At 43.0% G+C, this 18,363-nt stretch overlaps 1 protein-coding gene, 1 long non-coding RNA gene and 1 pseudogene across 4 annotated transcripts; 2 read left to right on the top strand and 1 right to left on the bottom strand.

Moving 5' to 3' along the window:
- The first annotated feature begins 1,593 nt into the window (after positions 1-1,593).
- On the top strand, positions 1,594-3,121 carry LOC136507518 (uncharacterized). Of its 2 annotated transcripts, none has more exons than XR_010771753.1 (3): positions 1,594-2,095; positions 2,498-2,659; positions 3,090-3,121. It is a non-coding gene; the product is annotated as an uncharacterized lncRNA (long non-coding RNA). The 2 variants fall into 2 exon arrangements; XR_010771752.1 differs by having other exon boundaries at positions 3,062-3,114.
- A 2,049-nt stretch (positions 3,122-5,170) lies between these two features.
- Positions 5,171-6,291, top strand: LOC136507507 (expansin-A25-like; annotated as a pseudogene).
- Positions 6,292-8,153: 1,862 nt separating this feature from the next.
- LOC136507493 (thioredoxin-like 1-2, chloroplastic) lies at positions 8,154-10,517 on the bottom strand. 2 transcript variants are annotated; one of them, XM_066502204.1, is made up of 4 exons: positions 10,223-10,517; positions 9,770-9,982; positions 9,503-9,667; positions 8,154-8,688 (listed from the first exon to the last, which is right to left on the bottom strand). In XM_066502204.1, exons 1-4 carry the CDS (start codon positions 10,400-10,402, stop codon positions 8,422-8,424), a joined length of 825 nt encoding a protein of 274 aa, XP_066358301.1. In that variant the 5' UTR covers positions 10,403-10,517; the 3' UTR covers positions 8,154-8,421. The 2 variants fall into 2 exon arrangements, with proteins under 2 accessions (XP_066358301.1, XP_066358304.1); XM_066502207.1 differs by having other exon boundaries at positions 8,160-8,688; positions 9,770-9,946; positions 10,223-10,516.
- Positions 10,518-18,363: the final 7,846 nt, after the last annotated feature.

The raw sequence follows: 18,363 nt of genomic DNA, 5'->3' as shown, positions 1-18,363 counted from the left end.
GTTGTTTCTGAACTCTCTGTAACTTGCCAAATTGTAGGATTGTGGTCCAGGTCATCTCCCCATTCACTGGCTTCAGCAGCAATGTTCTTGCTGGCAACAAGTGACCTTTCTACAGTTTTATATAATTTCCACAGCGATGGATGAAGCAGTACCTGGTTTCCTGAAGCTGAAACTTTTCTGCAACATTTTGTCATTTTTCTCCTCACATTCAAAGTTCAGAGTTTATGATACAAGCATGATTGGTCCTTGAATACTATACAAGCATGACTGGTCCTTGATACAAGCTGAAACTTTTCTGTTACTGTGTTCTGCATATTAGTGTGATCCATAGTCAGTTAACTTATCTTTGCCTAGGTTATTTATCCTGCGCTTGTCCTTCTCTTATTTGATTTTGTTTTCTATTGTACATGGTTGGCTCCCTACATTGTATACTTAGAAAGGATTGTTTGGTCCAGGAAGCAATCAGGACATTGACATTGTAGGAATTACAGTATAACCCTATGAAAATCATGGAGTTTAAGTGTTCGGTTTGCTGCCATTGGTGCATTGATGTTCAGTTTAACAGAGACAAGTTCCAAGTCCTGTGTTGCAAGCTTTTACTTTTCTGAAAACTGAATGCAAGTGACTGAGAGCATTCTTTTGGTGTTTGTTCTTTTTTTCTGAAAATTAAATGCCCTGCTTCTCATGATGTGAAAGTATCTCAAATAGATGAACTCTGCTGATCCAAAAGCTCAAATAGATAAAGGCATTTGAATGTTGCAATCATCTGGTTAGGTGTTATATATGTAGGTTAACTATTTTTTTCTGAAAACTGAATGGCAAATATTGCAAGTTCTATGCGCTCTGTGCATATTTGCTTGTTTGAAAATGGCTACTTGTGTTCATTAACCAAAAATACCATAGTGTATGTTTGAATGTGCTCTTGGAACATGGCCATGTATCATAAGTCAGTCAGTGAAATTAACACTTTAGTTATTCAATACCCAGCCTAAAAGAAAAAAAAGAAGAGAACGTATATGTTGTTAAGGAGAGATGAAAAGCTGCAGCAGGTCAACTTGTGCTTTTATATTATTTGCACTGAACTATATATTATCTGCACTGAACTATGTATATAGGTGTCATAGTACTGGTGATGTTATTACTGTATGCCTAGTTTTGTAAAGATTGTAATGGCCAATAGAAATATGGACGTTTTAGTGGGCCAACTGATGTGTGTGTGATATATCCTTTTTGTTTCATTGCTATTGATTTTGTGTAACTATTTTGTACTTCTACTGGAAAGCAACATATATTTATTTAAAATTTTAGTTCTGATGGTGACTTTACACCAAATTGTTCTTTAGGACAATAGCTATAGACAGGATACAATAAGGTCAACCAAAAGGTTCTTTCCAATGAGATACACAAGCAGAAACTACTTGGTTCTTGTAATGATGTTACATATCCTACTGACTAAAGTCAGAAACGACTGTGCCTCTCCAATTTCACAATCACAGGAAATACTAAAATTTTGACCTTTTCTGTTTGTTGACTTCCAGAATCATGAGTGAAACAGGGCACACTGTACAAGTCACTAACCTCTTGAGCAAAGTATCTGAAAGTGATCTTCATGAGTTCTTTTGGTTCTCTGGTCCTATTGAGCACATAGAACTTATCACAATAGTGCCCAACTGCTCATTTGTGCTACCTGCATAAAACATATACTGTAATAATGGTGCTCTCCCCACTATGTGTTTCTGCTTCATAGGTTGATGATGGCCTCTAATAATGATTGGCCATATGATTTGTTAGGCAATGCTTATGCCGACTGGTCCTTGATTAGCCATGTGATTTGTTAGCCATTCATGTGTTCTTATTGTTGCATTTATTTTGCTATCTGATTGGTGGTTGCTATAGTGCCAATTGTTAACTTTGGTAAATACCAACCATGGGGATGCTGATTATAGCTTTCCTGTTTGTGCAGGACGTTGCTGCCAGAATAATGGCCTTCTCACAACAAGGCCCAAGGGCAGTGTGCATCATTTGAGCAACTAGAGCTGTTTCTACAGCAACCCTTCACCAAGATTCAAACTCTGGTGGTGTGGTTACATATGAGGTATGTTGCTGTTGGTTATCATTGGCCTAAAAACTGCTGCATGTATGTGTTATGTTCTTCTCTTGTTGCATATTTGAATATAAATGTTTGCCCACTGTGCCAATTAAACAAAAGGTTTGCTGCTAGCATTTGCCTGGATAGTTGGATTGCTTGCATGTTACAGCTGAAGTATTGCTATCAAAGGGGAAAAATAAATCATAAAAGAAGGCATTTGTTTTCACACTTTCTCTTAATTAGTTAAGTATGCTGAGAACGTCTGCTTTCAGTCCAAGGTTGGGGTTATATCCTTGCAGGCCATACTATACAAGATACTTTCTTTTTTCATGGAATTGTTCATGTATACTATGATTATTTTGTTCTCATTTAGTTTTGTACCCTTGTGCTTTATTGTTGATTTGGCAGGGTCGATTTGAGATTTATTGCCTTTCCGGGTCATACTTGGTGCTAGATGATGGTGGCACACGGACCCGAAGCGGAGGGCTTTGCATTGCTTTGTTTGGTCCTGACCATAGGGTTATTGGTGGGAGTGTAGTTGGAGTCCTGACAGCAGCTGGAACAATTCAGGTGATGGCTGATTTCTGTGTGATAGAGAATTTTCTCACATACATAATACTCAAATTTGAGTTCACAAAACCTCACAGCTTGGAAAATATGCTCCAGCTACTTTCAAGTTGTGTTGGTGCAGTATTATAGAAATAAGATGCATCCACAGTATACTACTGAATTTTGAAGTGCTCTGTTCCTATTAATATTAGCTGTTGATGAAAACCAAACAAATAAAAAATTCAGGTACATAATTGTAATCACAAATAATGTAAATTGCAATTATTGGGCACCGCAGTTGTAGTTCTGAGCATATGCAATATGCTGGTGTTGATACGCAACAATTTCACCATTGCATTTGGTTTTTATTCTTGTGTTATATAAACTGAACATACGGTGCCTTTTTTTGGATGCATGTTTCAGTTCTCTGCTTAGCTATCAGAAGTGGCAGGCGTAATGAACCCTACCGAGGATGGTTTCTCGTAGACGCTCCAGAGGATTCAGAAAGAGGAATCAGGCAGCTCTTAGGGAATGCAACGTGAAACTTGCGATAGCGTTCGACGTCCTCAACGAGTGTTTCAATGCGGTGAAGGATCGACGGACCAAGACTGACATGCTCCACCAAGCTGTGGATAGCCTTGGGTAAGTCTTTTTGAGTCAGAGTGAGACATGCACATTTTTATACTGACCTTGAGATGTCATTCGGTTATATATTAGGTCTTGATTGTGTCGCTTATATAGAAGGTGTTTCATGCTAGAACAAACAGGTATGAATTTAAACGGCTAAGCTACGAAGGGTTGTACACCATGGTTCTGGAGAAGGATGGAGAGATTGTTTCGTCAGCCATGCTGAGGATTGTTTCGTCTCCAAAATTGTTAAGTGGTGCATCGCCGTGGTTTGTATGGTCTAGAAACGGACCTGCAGGCTGCATTGCACCACTTTATAAGTTAACAAGTTTAGGATCTAAAAATACGTTTTTGACAAAACGATCTCTAGTAGTTCAAGTTAGGGCCTTATGGGTTTCACTTGCATGCAAGTTGGGCCAAGCCCAATCTGTGGCAGTGCAAGAGCGGCCCCTGCTTCGCTGGGCCAACCCAGGTGATTGCAACTCAAACCGTTCCAAAGCGAGAAGTCTGCTTGCGGTGCCCCTGTTGTGAACTGCGGCCACTGACCAAAGCAGCTGGCTCGCACAATCTGGCGATCTCCGCCCCGATTACTTAGCTTATAAGCCGTACTTTTCAGTCAATGAACGGTATTTTTCTCTCACAATAAATCAGTCAACGGTACTTTCAGTCATAGCTTATCAGCTAAGCGAATAGGGCACTCATCTGTGATAGATCATACATACCCGTTGCGTCGGGCATAGCTAAATGTTGGAAGCAACATAAGGCTTGACTCTTGGAGCTATTGATTATTGGCGTCTAGGACAACAGAACGCTAACGATTTGTTTGTTTGGATGGGACGCGAAATTTCTTCATGACCATTCACCAATAGGAAGTGTGAAGTGAATTGCCTCATGTGAAATACCAGCAAAGTTCATGTATAAGATATTCTTAAGATTGGTTTCTTATTACAGTGAAAAAAAAGAGCATGCTAGACCTTCCCCCCAAAAGAAAATACGACTGTCGCCGGTCGGCAAATTAAAATGCCACAGCTGCGTGCAACTTGGCAAACGATTCCATGCTAATGCTAAAGAAACTCAAAGAATCCGAAGGCGGTACGGCCGGTCGATAAACCTCTGACTCTTCTAGACCAGGTATGCCATGATTGAGCTGAGCATCTGCGTACGCGGCAAGTTCATTAAACCCTCAGTTGTTTATCCACCTCCAGGGGCCATAATCCATGTGCTGACACTGCTGGCCCTCATGGCCTCATGTGGGTCAGAACTCTCCGAATTTCACGTATACGAGAGATAAACGAAAACGGCCATGCACATTCCAAATCATAGTTTAGCTAGCTAGGATCTATCTCATTCCAAATTATATATACGGCGTGTTCGCTGGTTGGTTTCTGGACTGGTTTGGGTTGGCTGGTGCTGGTTGGTTGTGAGAGGAAAACACTGTTAGCAACCAACAAGCGAACATGGTGATAGTCTATGTCATAAACTAACGCAGAGGTAGGTCACCAACTCAGCTCAACCCCGGCAAGTACGGATAACGAGATGCATATGATCGATCTCGCATGCCATGCCATGTTTCTTCTCATCACATCAGGAGAAAAAATGCTGTAGGAAATCCTAAGCCGGGAGTCAACTGATGAGTAGTATGCTGTGTCCATTTGCATTGGTTTGCCTTGTACGCATCTGAGCTTAGCTAGCACTAGCAGCTCAGCGCAGTGGGATATCGATCGCATCTTCCCAGCAATTCCCGTGCCCTGTGCCGCGCATAATTCGCATTCCCTGATCCTATATAAGCCATGCCACGATCACCCCCAATCCGTCAGAGCATCCTACGCATTTCAGCTCCTGGTTTGGTTTACTGAAACCACTGCTACTCTCCTCTGTATCTGTATTGTTCATTGAGATAGATAGATGGACAGAGTCTTGGCATTGCTCGCCGTCCAGGCGCGGCGACGTTCTTCGCACCGGCGAAGGGCTGGAACTACGGGACGGCGACGTTCTACGTCGGCCGCGACGGCTCCGGCACAATGGGTAAATAACAACCGCTCCAAAGCCGCGTGCAGTGCAGTGTGGATTCATTCCCGAGGCTAACCAGCAGCACTCGATCGTCAGCCCGTTCGTTTGGCTGTGGCTTGTCGTAAATAATCATAAATTTCAAGCCGAAACAGTATTTTTCTCTCACACAAACCAGACGGCAGTACTTCTTCATAAACCAGCAATGATACGAACCACGAACCAGCCAACCGAACGGGCTTACGTGTAGGTGGCGCGTGCGGGTACGGCAACCTGTACCAGGCCGGGTACGGGACGAACACGGCGGCGCTGAGCTCGGTGCTGTTCAACGACGGCGCGGCGTGCGGGCAGTGCTACCTGGTGATGTGCGACAGCAACGCGTCCCCCTGGTGCAAGCGCGGCGCCGCGGTGACCGTCACGGCCACCAACTTCTGCCCGCCCAACTGGGCGCAGCCCAGCAACAGCGGCGGCTGGTGCAATCCGCCGCGGCCGCATTTCGACATGGCGCAGCCCGCGTGGGAGGTGCAGCGTTGCGTACGTGTCTTCTTCTTATATATATCCTGGCATCATCCCCGTCCTCTACCAGCAGTAAGTGCAGTGTGCAGGTGCAGCGTTGCGTACGTGTCTTCTTCTTATATATATCCCGGCTTCTTTCCTGCCTTTCTCCGACGAACTCATCGCCGGTCCGGTGATGGTGGTGGTGCAGGGTGACGTGCTGGAGGCAGGGAGGGATGAGGATCACCATCGGAGGGTCCAGTTTCTTCCAGCTGGTGCAGTTCTCCAACGTGGCCGGCAGCGGCTCCATCCGGTCCGTGTCGGTGAAGGGCACCAAGGCCGGGTGGGTCGCGCTGAACCGCAACTGGGGCGCCAACTAGCAATGCAACTCGGCGCTCTTCGGCCAGGCGCTCTCCTTCTCCGTCACCTCCACCGGCGGCCAGACGCTCTACATGACCGACGTCGTGCCGTCGTGGTGGCAGATCGGCATGGTCTTCGCAAGCAACTATAATTTCTACTACTGAATGAGTGTAGTGATACGGATCATTTACCTAGCTCTACCTCGCCGTTGGGGGATAGAGTACCACGTTGGGCCAAGTGCAGCTAGGGATGGTTGTCCGCGAATCCGTAAATAGGTTCGTAAAAATTAAACATATTTACGGGTTCGTGGTCCTCCTAAGTGCAACACCAGGTGTATATTTATTCTGATCGTTGTAACGCTCCAGGCCCGACACACGGCCCATGCCCACTCTGCTAAGGGGTGGGCTCCACCTACGTAGCAATTCGCTTGTGTTGTTTGTCCTCGTTTCGCGTAAAACGGTTAACCGAAGGTTACTATGCGTTCTTGGCCTGGCTATTTAAGCTGGTCCGACGAACCTAGAATTTACGGTATGGCACTAAACTTCTGATTGCACAGTGTTTGTGCAGCTACAGTTCCGACTGAAAATTTACGATCGTTTACGATAAGCCACAGCCAAACGAACAGGCTGCAGTAACTCTAGCCCAATTCAGTGCTGAATACCATTTGTAACGCCCCAGGCCCCGCACACGGCCCAGGCCCACTCTGTCAAGGGATGGGCCCCACCTACGTAGCAACCCGCTTGAGCTTTTTGTCCTCGCTTCGCGCAAAACGGTTAACCGAAGGTTACTACGCGTCCTTGACCTGGCTATTTAAGCTGATCCAGCGAACCCAAAATTTACGGTATGGCACTAAACTTATAGTTGCACTTACAGTATTCTAGCCTAATTCAGTGCTATAGCTATAGTAGCCTCGGCCCAACCGCAAATTCAGCCTATGAGCTGGGTCTCACAATCGTGAATTGGGAAATTTGTTTGTTGTGTTTTTGGACTACTTTGTACATTTGTTGTCGGAAAAAGAAAAATATATTAATCATCATTTTCGGACTTAAATGGCCCTGGTCGCTTCTTATAATCCGTACTTTTCAACTTATTTTTTCAGCCGAAATAGTGTTTTGCTTTTTTCAGCGAAGCGAACGAGGCCAATGGGTCCAACAAGAAAAGGTCACAGTGTAAAGTTACATATATTTTGTAGACGATAAATAATGTAGTGCTGATATACTGTATACTGTAGCTAGGGGTGAAAACAGCACGGATATTTTCTGACCGTTCGAGACTGAATTCGTTTAGAGAGGTTCAGATCTATCTGTATCCGAGTCTGAATATTCAACATCCGATACCGTATCCGTTCGAATAATCAAATCGCATATTTATGATGTCGACATCCAATTGTATTCTATCTGGCATGGTTGACAATATCCGTATTCGAATTCGAATCCGGACAGAAATATAAAAACAAATATAATATGAGTGATATCCATTCGTACCCGATCCATTTTCATCCATAATTGTAGCCAACTCTCTTAAGTGTGAGCACAAAAGTTTGGCATACGTCCCAAAAAAAAAGGTTTACAAGAAGAACTTTAAGATCTGCTGCAGTCCAGGAAAGTTTACTCAGTCTAAACATTGTGGCTGAGGAAAGATAAATTATTAAGCCCTAGATGGACATGTTTTTTTTTAGAATTACACATTACAACGCAGCGTACTAGAAAAATTGAAGTGGAATTGTCGGATATTAGTGATAAAAACAATAAAATGTCTACGGCCCAATTCGATGGATTGGTTGATTTTAATGCATAGCCCACCGTGAGGAGGCGACGATATTGAGCCCATTAGTCGTCAGACATACGGATTGGGCCAGAAGACCTGGGCCTTCACTACCGGTGCCAGGCTGTAGTCCTGCACCCTTTTCCAGCTGCCTTGCATTCTGAGCTCTGATGATGCCATCATTCTGAGTTAAAATAGACTTGGTAATAAACCATAAACGATTCACTCACAAAGCCACCGTACCATTTTCGTTACAAAGAACAAGAGCAACTCTCGGCGCAGCGATTTATAAAATGCAACACTACCAAATAAGTAGACTCATTCATACCAAACGATTTCCAGAAGACCAAAGGCCCACAACAGTTGTTGCTATTGCTAACACATTTTTCATTTCTAGCAGGCAGCGTTGGCAGGCTTCACAAGTAAAATTCTGGAAGCCTGCACTCTGCAACTATGAAAAGGAACAAACTGTACACACGAAGAACGATAAAGAACTGTACATAACTGAAGGAAGTGGCGATCACCACATATCATCTTCCAGATGAGACCAAGGCCCTGTCCTCAGATCCCTGCCTTGCCAATGGCGTTGTTACTGTTGGAAGCCTTGGACGGTCAGCAGCGATGACCTTCGTGACATCTTCCATGCTTGGAGCCAGTTCTAGCTCCTTGGTGTAGGTGAACTGCAGGTCCATGTTTGCAGCCAGGGCCAACAATTCTGATTCTTCTAGTCCCCGAGTTGGGCCAAGGCTACATCTATCCGCTCTGTGCTTTGCAAGTACATCCCTGAACTTCTTAATCTGCATACAATAGCCACCAACCGTATAAGTTAAATCAATTGGTAGCCATTAACGATAAACATTGGATCTTATCTATTCTGAAATATTATCTATTCTGAAATACTAAGACACAAGCCAGACTATCTAAAGGCCAATGGAAGTCAAATTACACATCAAAGACAAGTACCAGATCACAGCATTGTCATTGCTTTCAGTTTTTTTTTTTTTGACAGTTGCAAGGTCTTTCTTAATTTCTTTGCCTAGTAGATCTGGAAGCACTACAGCAGGTGCATATATGCGACCAACTACTAATGTCATTCTAGTGTGGGGCACTTGCCTAGTAGTTCTGCTAAAAAGAAGAGGCGTCACTTTGGATTGTGGCAGGTGCCAAGCATCTAGACAAGCTTGTAGCGAGGGTGTGAGCTTTGCGTTTTTCTTCTTGTGCTAATGGATTTGTTTTCCTGAGCTTACGCTCCACTTGTGCAGATAACTTTGTATAGTGCCTTTACGGGCTTCTCTTCTTTTTAATACAATAGGCAGTTCTCCTGCCGGTTCTTAAAAAAAACTACTAATGACATTTTTTCCATTTGCAAATAATAACAACGTGACAAGACGCTCACAACTTTCCATTTCCTTTCACCAAATTGGTTAATATAATTCACCTATGCCAGATAGACACTACAGTTTGTACCTTGGCCATGCTTTATGCAAAATTGGTTCATATAATTCTTCCAAAATCATTGGACCAGGCCTTGCTTTAAGATGTTCTTGCAACAACTAGAACAAGGAACACAGAACGATTGACACCAGAACACAAGATCGGACAAGATCTCACAGTTGCATTGGTACAGCTGAAGCTGCAGAGCCGACCCTGAGCTCCTCTGTAGAACCTGAAGAAAGGGAACACATGAACATGAAGGCTGTAGCACATAGACTTGTGCTCCTCATAGTTCACCTGCAGGAACTGCACATCCGAGTTCCTCTCCGCGAACTGGCAAATCTGCGCAAGAGAAAATAATTCTTACAACAGCACGACTGAATTCCCATGATAGAGAAGTAATATACAACAGTGAATCACATAACTTTCTGCTTGTTCCTTTACCTTGGGGTGGAGAGCATGGCAGCCAGCGCAGCCGGGTGAGAAGAAGTCGACGACGACGAGCCCGTCCCCAGCGTCAGTCAAGGAATCGACGAGGTCTTGGGCGGTCTGGATCGCCCGCATGTTGGGTTGCAATCCCTTCTGCCACCACTTCATGGCTTTCCCAAATGAAAGGTTCATCTGCTCAAGAGAAGAAGAAGCAGCCATGTCAAAACTCTGCATACAAAAGGGGGAAAAGATCATGAGGATCTCGGTAAAAAATGAAGAGTACAATCGAAAATAAAAAACATGGTCATTGGCTATCGGACTAACATAACAACATTGACAATTCATCACGATCCTTATAAAAAAACAATTTCATCACGCTAAATACAGGAACACGGAAGACCTAACAAAACAGACCAAAAAGTCTTTTGGAATCAGCGTAATTAGTGAGGACTCTGGAGATTCGATAACCTGCGCCGGCGACGTAACTAGAATCCGGAACACGGGACCCGGTCTCCTGGGCCCAACCGCCAGCCTCCCGCCGAGGAACGAGCTCTTCCTCCAGGATCCTCCGACCCGCGCCGCCTCGGCGCCCCTCCGCCGACCAAGAGACCCCACGCTCCCTTTCGCCATCGCCTGCGCCGCCGCCATGGCTATCGCCTAGCGTCCTCGCGGATCACCGAGCTCTACAGAGAGCAGCACAAGAGGGGGAGGAAGAGAAGGGGGATTCGAGATAGCGGCGACGGAAAGTAATGACGCCTTTTTAAACGATGGATCAAAGCAAATAAAGTAATCCCTTTCCAAAAAAAAAAGCAAATAAAGTAATAAAAACGCCGCTCTTTTATCTCTTCTCTTTTTCCCTGGTGGCGGCACGTGTTTCCAGAATGGATAATAAACCTCGGATAGTGGGGCCCTGTCGACAGCGAAGTGGAGGTAACTTCTGCCAGGTGGGCCCATGCCCAAACTCTGAACTGTGGGTTGGTTGGTCATACTCACACGTCCACCTCACCTGTTGCACAACTCAATGTTTATATCGTGTGCCAGAATTAACTCTTGATTTACAATATGCCGACGATACTTTACTGTTTTTTGAAAATGACTTAGAGAAAGCTAGCAATATGAAATGGCTCTTGGTCTGTTTTGAGCAAATGTCTGGGATAAAAATCAATTATGATAAAAGTGACTTGCTTACTGTTGGGTTGGATGAAGATAGCACTAATGCTTTTGCCAAAATCTTATGCTGCAAAATTATTGATTTTCCTATTAAGTATCTAGGAGTCCCTCTTCACTACTCAAAATTAAGGAGAATTGATTTACAACCTGTGATTGACAAAATTATCAAAAGGATAACTGGTTGGAGATATGATCAACTCCCATATGGGACATTTCCTGTGGTCCTGTTCGGCTTACCTCATATTCGGCTTGTTCGGCTTCTTTTTTCAGCCGGAACAGTATTTTTCTCTCACAACAATTCAGCTGGAACAGTGTTTTTCAGCCAGTTTTAGCTAAGTTTCAGACCAACGAACGGAGCCACAGAAGAAAAGCACAGGTATCACCTTGCTAATTGGTCTCTTGTGGCTCAGAAGAAAGAGGTTGGAGGGTTAGGCATACCTGACTTAAGAAGCCTTAATCTTGCTTTATTGAGTGCTTGGATTTTTAGATACCAGCTTAATAAAACTGCTATTTGGACTAAAATTGTGGATTATAAATACAGGACAGATAAACCAAATGTCTTGTGCTGTTCTTCTGTAGGAACCTCTCCTTTTTGGAAAGGAGTGGTGTGGGCTATGTAGGCTGCTAAAATCGGTATACAGTGGAATATGGGAAAGGGTGACATGGTGAGATTTTTGGAGGATCGGTGGTTGGGAAATACAAGTTTAGCTATTTTATATTGGTCCCTGTATGTCATTAATGAACAACAGGGGAAGTCTGTGAGAGAGGTCTGGGATGGTGAAAATTTGATGCTTACTTTTAGAAGAACAGTGTCTGGCCTTTGGTGGGAGTTGGTGAATTTGATGAGTGAAGTCACCCTCTCTGAAGAGGAGGATCAAATTATCTGGGCATGTAGTTCTTCTGGAAAATATTCAGTACAATCCTTGTACGCTGTTGTCAATTTTAGAGGAATTTTCTCAGTGTTTGTTAGTTCAATTTGGAAGTTACCTATCCCTCCAAGAGTGCAGTTTTTCTTGTGGCTCGTGTCTAAAAACAAGCTCTTAACTCGGGATAATCTGGCAAAAAGGAGAAATGTTAATGATAATACTTGTCTTCTGTGTAGTGAGAAAGAATCTATCAACCACTTATTTTTTGAGTGTTGTGTGGCTAAGTTGGTTTGGGACTATATTTTTGAGCTCCTTGGTTTAAGAATTGGTCATGATTTTGAATCGGCTGCTCGTTTTTGGTTAGCAAATAAGAAACATAAGGTTACAAATACTATTTGAGCGGTTGTCTTATGGTCGTTTTGGAAATTCCGGAATGAATTATGTTTTCAGGGGCACAAGTGGATGGCCCTGAAGGATGTTCTCTTCAAGATCGCCAGGATGTTACGAAGATGGATCCCAATGATGCAGCAAGATTCTGGAGTGTGTATAGAGGAGGTGATTATCCAACTAGAACACAGAGCATCAATACCGCCTCAGCTGATGTGGTACAATAACGTGGAATCGTCATCAGAGTTGGCACCATTGGGTGTTCGGCTTACGGGTTCTAGCGCTGCAACGAGTTTACGGGAGTCTGATGTGTTCTCAGGGCGTCTGGAGCAGGATTTACTTGCCAATGTGGCGTTAAACAATGCGGTGTTGTCACCGTCAGACTAAGAATTGTTTTGTAAGGCGGGCGCGCCTAAAACGTTGAACTTGGATGCTTGTTTGCTTTTAATACAAAAGCAGGGGAAACCTCCTTTTCTAAAAAAAATTAACTCTCGAATATTCGTAACGGTTTACCGGCTAACCGTCTATGTTTATATTTGGAGCAATAAATACAATACATGTTTTATAAAACAAATTTTATATAAGATCTATTAGATGGCGACCTGGCAAGCAACTTGCCAACTAGGCAGCAATTTCATTCGCCGAACGTTCAAAATCAATGAGCTGGAGGCATGGTTGTCTCGACGCTGAACCAAGCACAGCGCTCTAAGTACTCCATCAAAACACATGCAAAGTCTAGAGCAGAACGTTCTGTTCGTTTGGACTTATTTGGCTTATAAGCCGTACTTTTTTAACCAACGAATAATATTTTTCTCTCACACCAATTCAGTCAATAGTATTTTTAGCTATAGCTTATCAGCCAAACAAGCCCAAACGAACATCTGTAAACTTTCTAAGCCAGTGGTTGGTTGGTGGCACAACCTATCTCATTCCCATCTGTAAACTTCATTGTTGACTTCTAGTATGTTTAGATAGAATCACAACCACGTACCGGTGCTGGCAATGAGGCCTCCTTGTTTCCTTTTTCTCATCAAGTGAACTAGGTCCTCTAGTATCTATAGTAAATTATTAAATGGATAAAGATGATATTCTGTGGTGACTTTTTCCAGCGAGATCCTATTTTGGGGAGCTAGTTTCGGATAGGACCCGATGCGGTGATTGGTGAACGATCAACGCAGCCAGCCAGCCGCGCAGTCTCACACTCCGCTATTGATAGCAAACAAGTCCAAGGCGTGGATGATATGAGTCGGATATTTTACGAGCTAGCTGGGTGTTCTTTGTTTCCTCTTTGTACATAATTATGTTTCCTCTTTGTTTTTTATAGTATACGGAAAAAGAAATTACCTTACCCTCGCTTGAGATAATGAGACAATGCAAAATATGTTTGAATTTAGGTTTAGATGTTTGCTACCAATATGCTTCTTAATTAACCTTAATCTTGCGAAAACATAGCATTTCACAAAGACTATTGACATAATGACATCAATCTTTTTTTTTTGCTGCTGCGTGTTCATGCATGATGGTACTACGGTGTTGTACCCATGAGAGGCCTTAAAAAAAAGTTGTCCATGACATCAGGAGATCATAAGTGGTCGATACTGCTTAGTATAGGCAATGGAAGTATTAAGGGCATAGTTATTGTACTACCTCCATTTCGTTTATAATGCACAGCTTCATATGACACGATCACCTAAATTTTGGATAACACATGATCACAAATCTAACCATATAAAGTTTGTATTGTAGTAATAGTTCAAAATTGTTTGCCAAATTATTGGTCAAGGATTTTGGAGTTTAAAACTTGATACGCACGTACGCCTTATAAAAAAAACATAGAGGGAGTAGCATTTCCACTCTACTCCTAAATAAATGCTTTGATAAAAGAGTAGTCATTGCATTATTACATTTATTAATTAATAGCGGGGTATGGATGATCATTTCACGTTGATTCTTTTTCTTAAACTCCTCCCTCCTTCTAAGCAGGATAACATATTTTTACAAAGAAAAGTTCATCTGTTATGTCAAGACAATATCAGTTCAACACAACCATCTGTTGTGTTATGCAGTTTCCAATTTCAATGTGACGCCAATTGTATCAGCAAGAACCTGTAAAACCATTTCAAAATAAATTAAGTGGCGGTACAAATTGTACAATACACTAACAGATGCTGCTCTGTCAATTATAAAAAGCTGATGCACTATCCCGTTTTGCTGAGCAAACTACAATAAGCACTTGAATTAACGCAAGGGAACACGTATTAGTACACCTCACTCCAACACACAACAAAAACAATAGGAGAGTATGACTCTTGGCGGCTTCAGTGACCCATCATGGTCTTGAATTCATCAAAGCTGATCACCTCGTCTCCATCCAAGTATAACCTACCGATCGTAGAGAAGCACTCGCCGACGCCCCGCCGCCTCAACATTTGCCCCAGGCTAAGTGTCGTGATGCAAACACATCAGCTACCAGCGGTAGACCAAGGAGTGGAATCGGGCGGCAGGAACACAATAGGGATTGAGGTGGCCAAACGAGGACTTAGGCGGCAGTGGGTTGCTGAAATGTGGGGTGATAGGCTGGAATTGGGTGAGGCGTGAGTGAGATCTCGCGTGTGTTTGGGTTAAAGCAAACTCACTCTTGCTAGTGTTCAGATAGAGGTCTAGGTGGATGGATTGAACCTGACATGAAATATTCTGCTAAGATGCAGGTCAGTAAGTCCCATCCGGCCAAAACTAAGGGACTAAGCTAACCTACTTCTCGCACACACGGAGAGCAGCTGTAGCGTTGCGAGGTGGCGGAGCTGCGAGCACGAGCAGCTTGTGATCGTAGTGGTGTTGGCCAAGCACACGCAGGCGGCCATGCCTCATGGGGCCTGGCGAGCGGCGCTCATAGGTGCCATGCCGCACGGGCTCAGTGACGCGAGGCCGTCCGCCCATGGGCTGGAGTTGGAGCTAGAAACGGGAATGCCGGCAGAAAGTTCCTACCTAAATACAAGAAACTATGAAAACAGTCAGGAAAACACCGAAATAACGTTGTCTATCATACCACCAGCCAAGCCCTCACCTTTTCAATCCCATGTTGATGTAGAGTATACTTCAATTGCTTCGAACAAGAGCTAGGCGATCATGGACAGCTTGGGCGTTGCTGGATAATAGGATAGGGGATTCAATGAAAAGGATGAAATGAAGAGTATACCCACGTCAACTTCTGCTCCTAACGGCTCAGCGACGACTGCCCCTTCTACCTTGACTTTTTTGCCACTCTGTCTCTTTGGAGCATCTGTTTCCTCATATTATCGATTCATAAAGGTCCATGAAAGGAAAGAAGACCGCTTTCCCTTGCTTCGCAATCATTTTGGATTTTGAATTCGCTGAGTTTTTCTGATTTTTTTTTATATTTTCGTTTTCCCTCAAAAAAGAGGAATGGTTGGTTTATGCACCATTAGGTACTGTCGGTTCTGTTTTTTTATTTCATTTTTTCCTAAAAAATAGAGGATAAGATCAGTTTATACGGCATACGTCGGTACGTGATTTTCCCATTTTCTCCCTAATAATGACCTGATTAAATCCTTTCATTTGACCTGAATTGGAATATGCTTCATGAACTAGGCAATAGGCTTAGAACTTGATATTTCACCGCTATTTAAATTTTAAGTATAGACCTGTGTTAAATTTAGAGGGTAAGGCATGGAAAGAGTTAGTAAGAAATTGAAAGTAAGTTTCATCGCCACCCTCACATCTCAGTCTCCTTCACCCGTCTGTCGTGAGTTTGAACACAAAATGCTTTTTGTGGGAAAATTTACTGCTGCGATCAAGTTCTTATCGACGGTAACATTTTAATTAAGATCTAAAATAGAGTGATTCTTGATTCTTAAGATTCAATTTAGAGAAACAAACAGACCGTAAGGGAATATAAACTGCGCTGCCTTCTTCCACCTGCCCTTGCACACAAGTTTTTCGTCCAAAAATCGGAGACTTGATAACACTGCTCTTCTCATTTCATTTTTGTAGCTTAACTTAATTCAACCGCCAACTTCATTCAATTTGATGCGGATTTGAAATTGGCACCCACGATTACTTGCTTATCTTTGGAGGCACAAGCACACTCGTGTTCCATGTGGCGGTGACAACTGACAAGTGGCCGGGCCGTGCGTGCCACGTACTCGTCGCGACGGGAACACGTGTCGCGAATGAAACTAGCGGCTACGCGAAAGAACACGTATGTGTAGTATGTACGGGGCGAGTGCATGTGCTACAAAATGTTAACGAGAGCAACGGAAAAGACAGGAAACCGACCGACCCGCCGCCGGGTTTCCTTTCTGAAGGAGACAGCGTGACAGTGTCAGCTGGCGATGGCGGCTGCAACCACGACGACGACTCAATGTCTCAATTGGAGAAAAAGGCCCCACATGTCAGGTGTCTCCTAGCCTCATATCATCGTCCATCAAAATACTGTACAGTAACATTTTTTTCTTTTTAAATTGAAAGGAGATTATTTAGAAATCATGATTATTGTATATATAACAATGAATGTACATCTATCCGAGCCGAGAAGTAGTTTGACTATATTTATATAAAATATTACTGATATTTGTATATCTTAATATATTTATATATCTATCTTACTGTTATTCTAACAATATTTATTATGTATAAATATTACTTTATTCTTTTTATTTTATATATTAGGTCAAATTTAGGAAAAAGTTTAACTTCTTGAAAATAAGAAGTGCAATTATTTGGAACGAAAGGAGTATATGCGTTAAGAAACATATCCGATAGTTCGGTATTGGTAAACCACTTTCAATCATGTATTTTTAGGGGTTTGTTGTTGTAACTACCAATGTACGGGGGCTTCAAAAAATGAAATATATGGACTCCCAATCTTTTTTTAGCATCATGGAAAAACTTCCGTGTTGGAGGATCTGTGAATGTGTTACGGCGCCAGGATGGCCGACCACGGCTTGATCACTGTCGCCACCTGGAAGTTCACCGAAAGGCTCCGTTCGGCTTACCCCATATTCGGCTTGTTCGGCTTCTTTTTTAGCTGGAGCAGTATTTTTCTCTCACAACAATTCAGTCAGAACAGTGTTTTTCAGCCAGTTTCAGCCAAAATTCTGCCAGCCGAATGGGGCCATATCACTATTTCATATATGAGAATATATACTTAGATGTAGATGAGGCAATGAAGCTACCATTTTAAAAGTTTTGGGTGTTAGCTATGGTGCCGAGAATGGCCTAAGCTAACTTGTCAGCGATGGCTGGCCACGCCGGTGAATTGTTTTCATCTATGGTTGCACGCACGGGAGACGACAACATGTACTCCCTCCGTTCTTTAATATAAGCCATATAGATTTTTAAAGAAAATTTCAAAATACAGGTACGTATCAGCTCTCACGTCGATTAGTTTGGAAACCTTCCTACCGTACATAGCACATGCCCCAACTAATCCCTTAGATTTAGGAAGCAATCTGATTGGGAGAGAGAAGATGTCCTGATTTTTCTTTTTTTCCTTGGTCTCCTATCCTTTCCCAAGCCGTACGTTAATATTAATGCTAAAAATTATATGGCTTATATTAAGGAACGGATGGAGTATGGTTTTTTGAATGAGTAAAATGGAATCGTTGGTGGGGTGCTGTGCCCAATAGTTTTTATTAGAAATGTTATAAAACCAAATTGTTAGGACTCAATATTTTAGATGTTAATGAAGATGCTCTAAACAAATTACACAGACATGAATCTTCCTAAACAAAGGCACCGTTTGGCTCACCGAAACGTTCCCGATTCTGGGAGGAATCGAAAGAAACGGTGCCCGACACCTTACAGCTGAAAAGGCCGTTCGGCTGGCTGGTTACCAGCCGGCTGGCTTGTTTTGTCTCTCACGAAATCACTGTTTACGTCCTGTCAGAACAGTATTTTTCTCTCACAACAATCAGTCGGAACAGTATTTTTCAGTCCTGCCGAACAGGCCCGAAACGTCTAAGCGTTTGGCCCTTTACTGCCTGCAGATGTGAATCCGTGAAAACGTGGCTTCACAGTGATTTGATTCTCCAGCCAAACGGTTCAACGATTCTGATTCGTCATCTCAAATGTTTTCTAAAAAAAATCTAGATTTGAAATGTTTATCTGAGAATCTAGATCCCACCAAACAGGCTTAAAAACAAAAATAACTTAGATATTATGTAC

The sequence above is a fragment of the Miscanthus floridulus genome, chromosome 1, assembly GCF_019320115.1.
Source record: "Miscanthus floridulus cultivar M001 chromosome 1, ASM1932011v1, whole genome shotgun sequence".
Classification (NCBI taxonomy): domain Eukaryota; kingdom Viridiplantae; phylum Streptophyta; class Magnoliopsida; order Poales; family Poaceae; genus Miscanthus; species Miscanthus floridulus.
The sequence above is the reverse complement of the archived record's forward strand: the minus strand, read 5'-3'. Positions and strand labels throughout refer to the sequence as shown.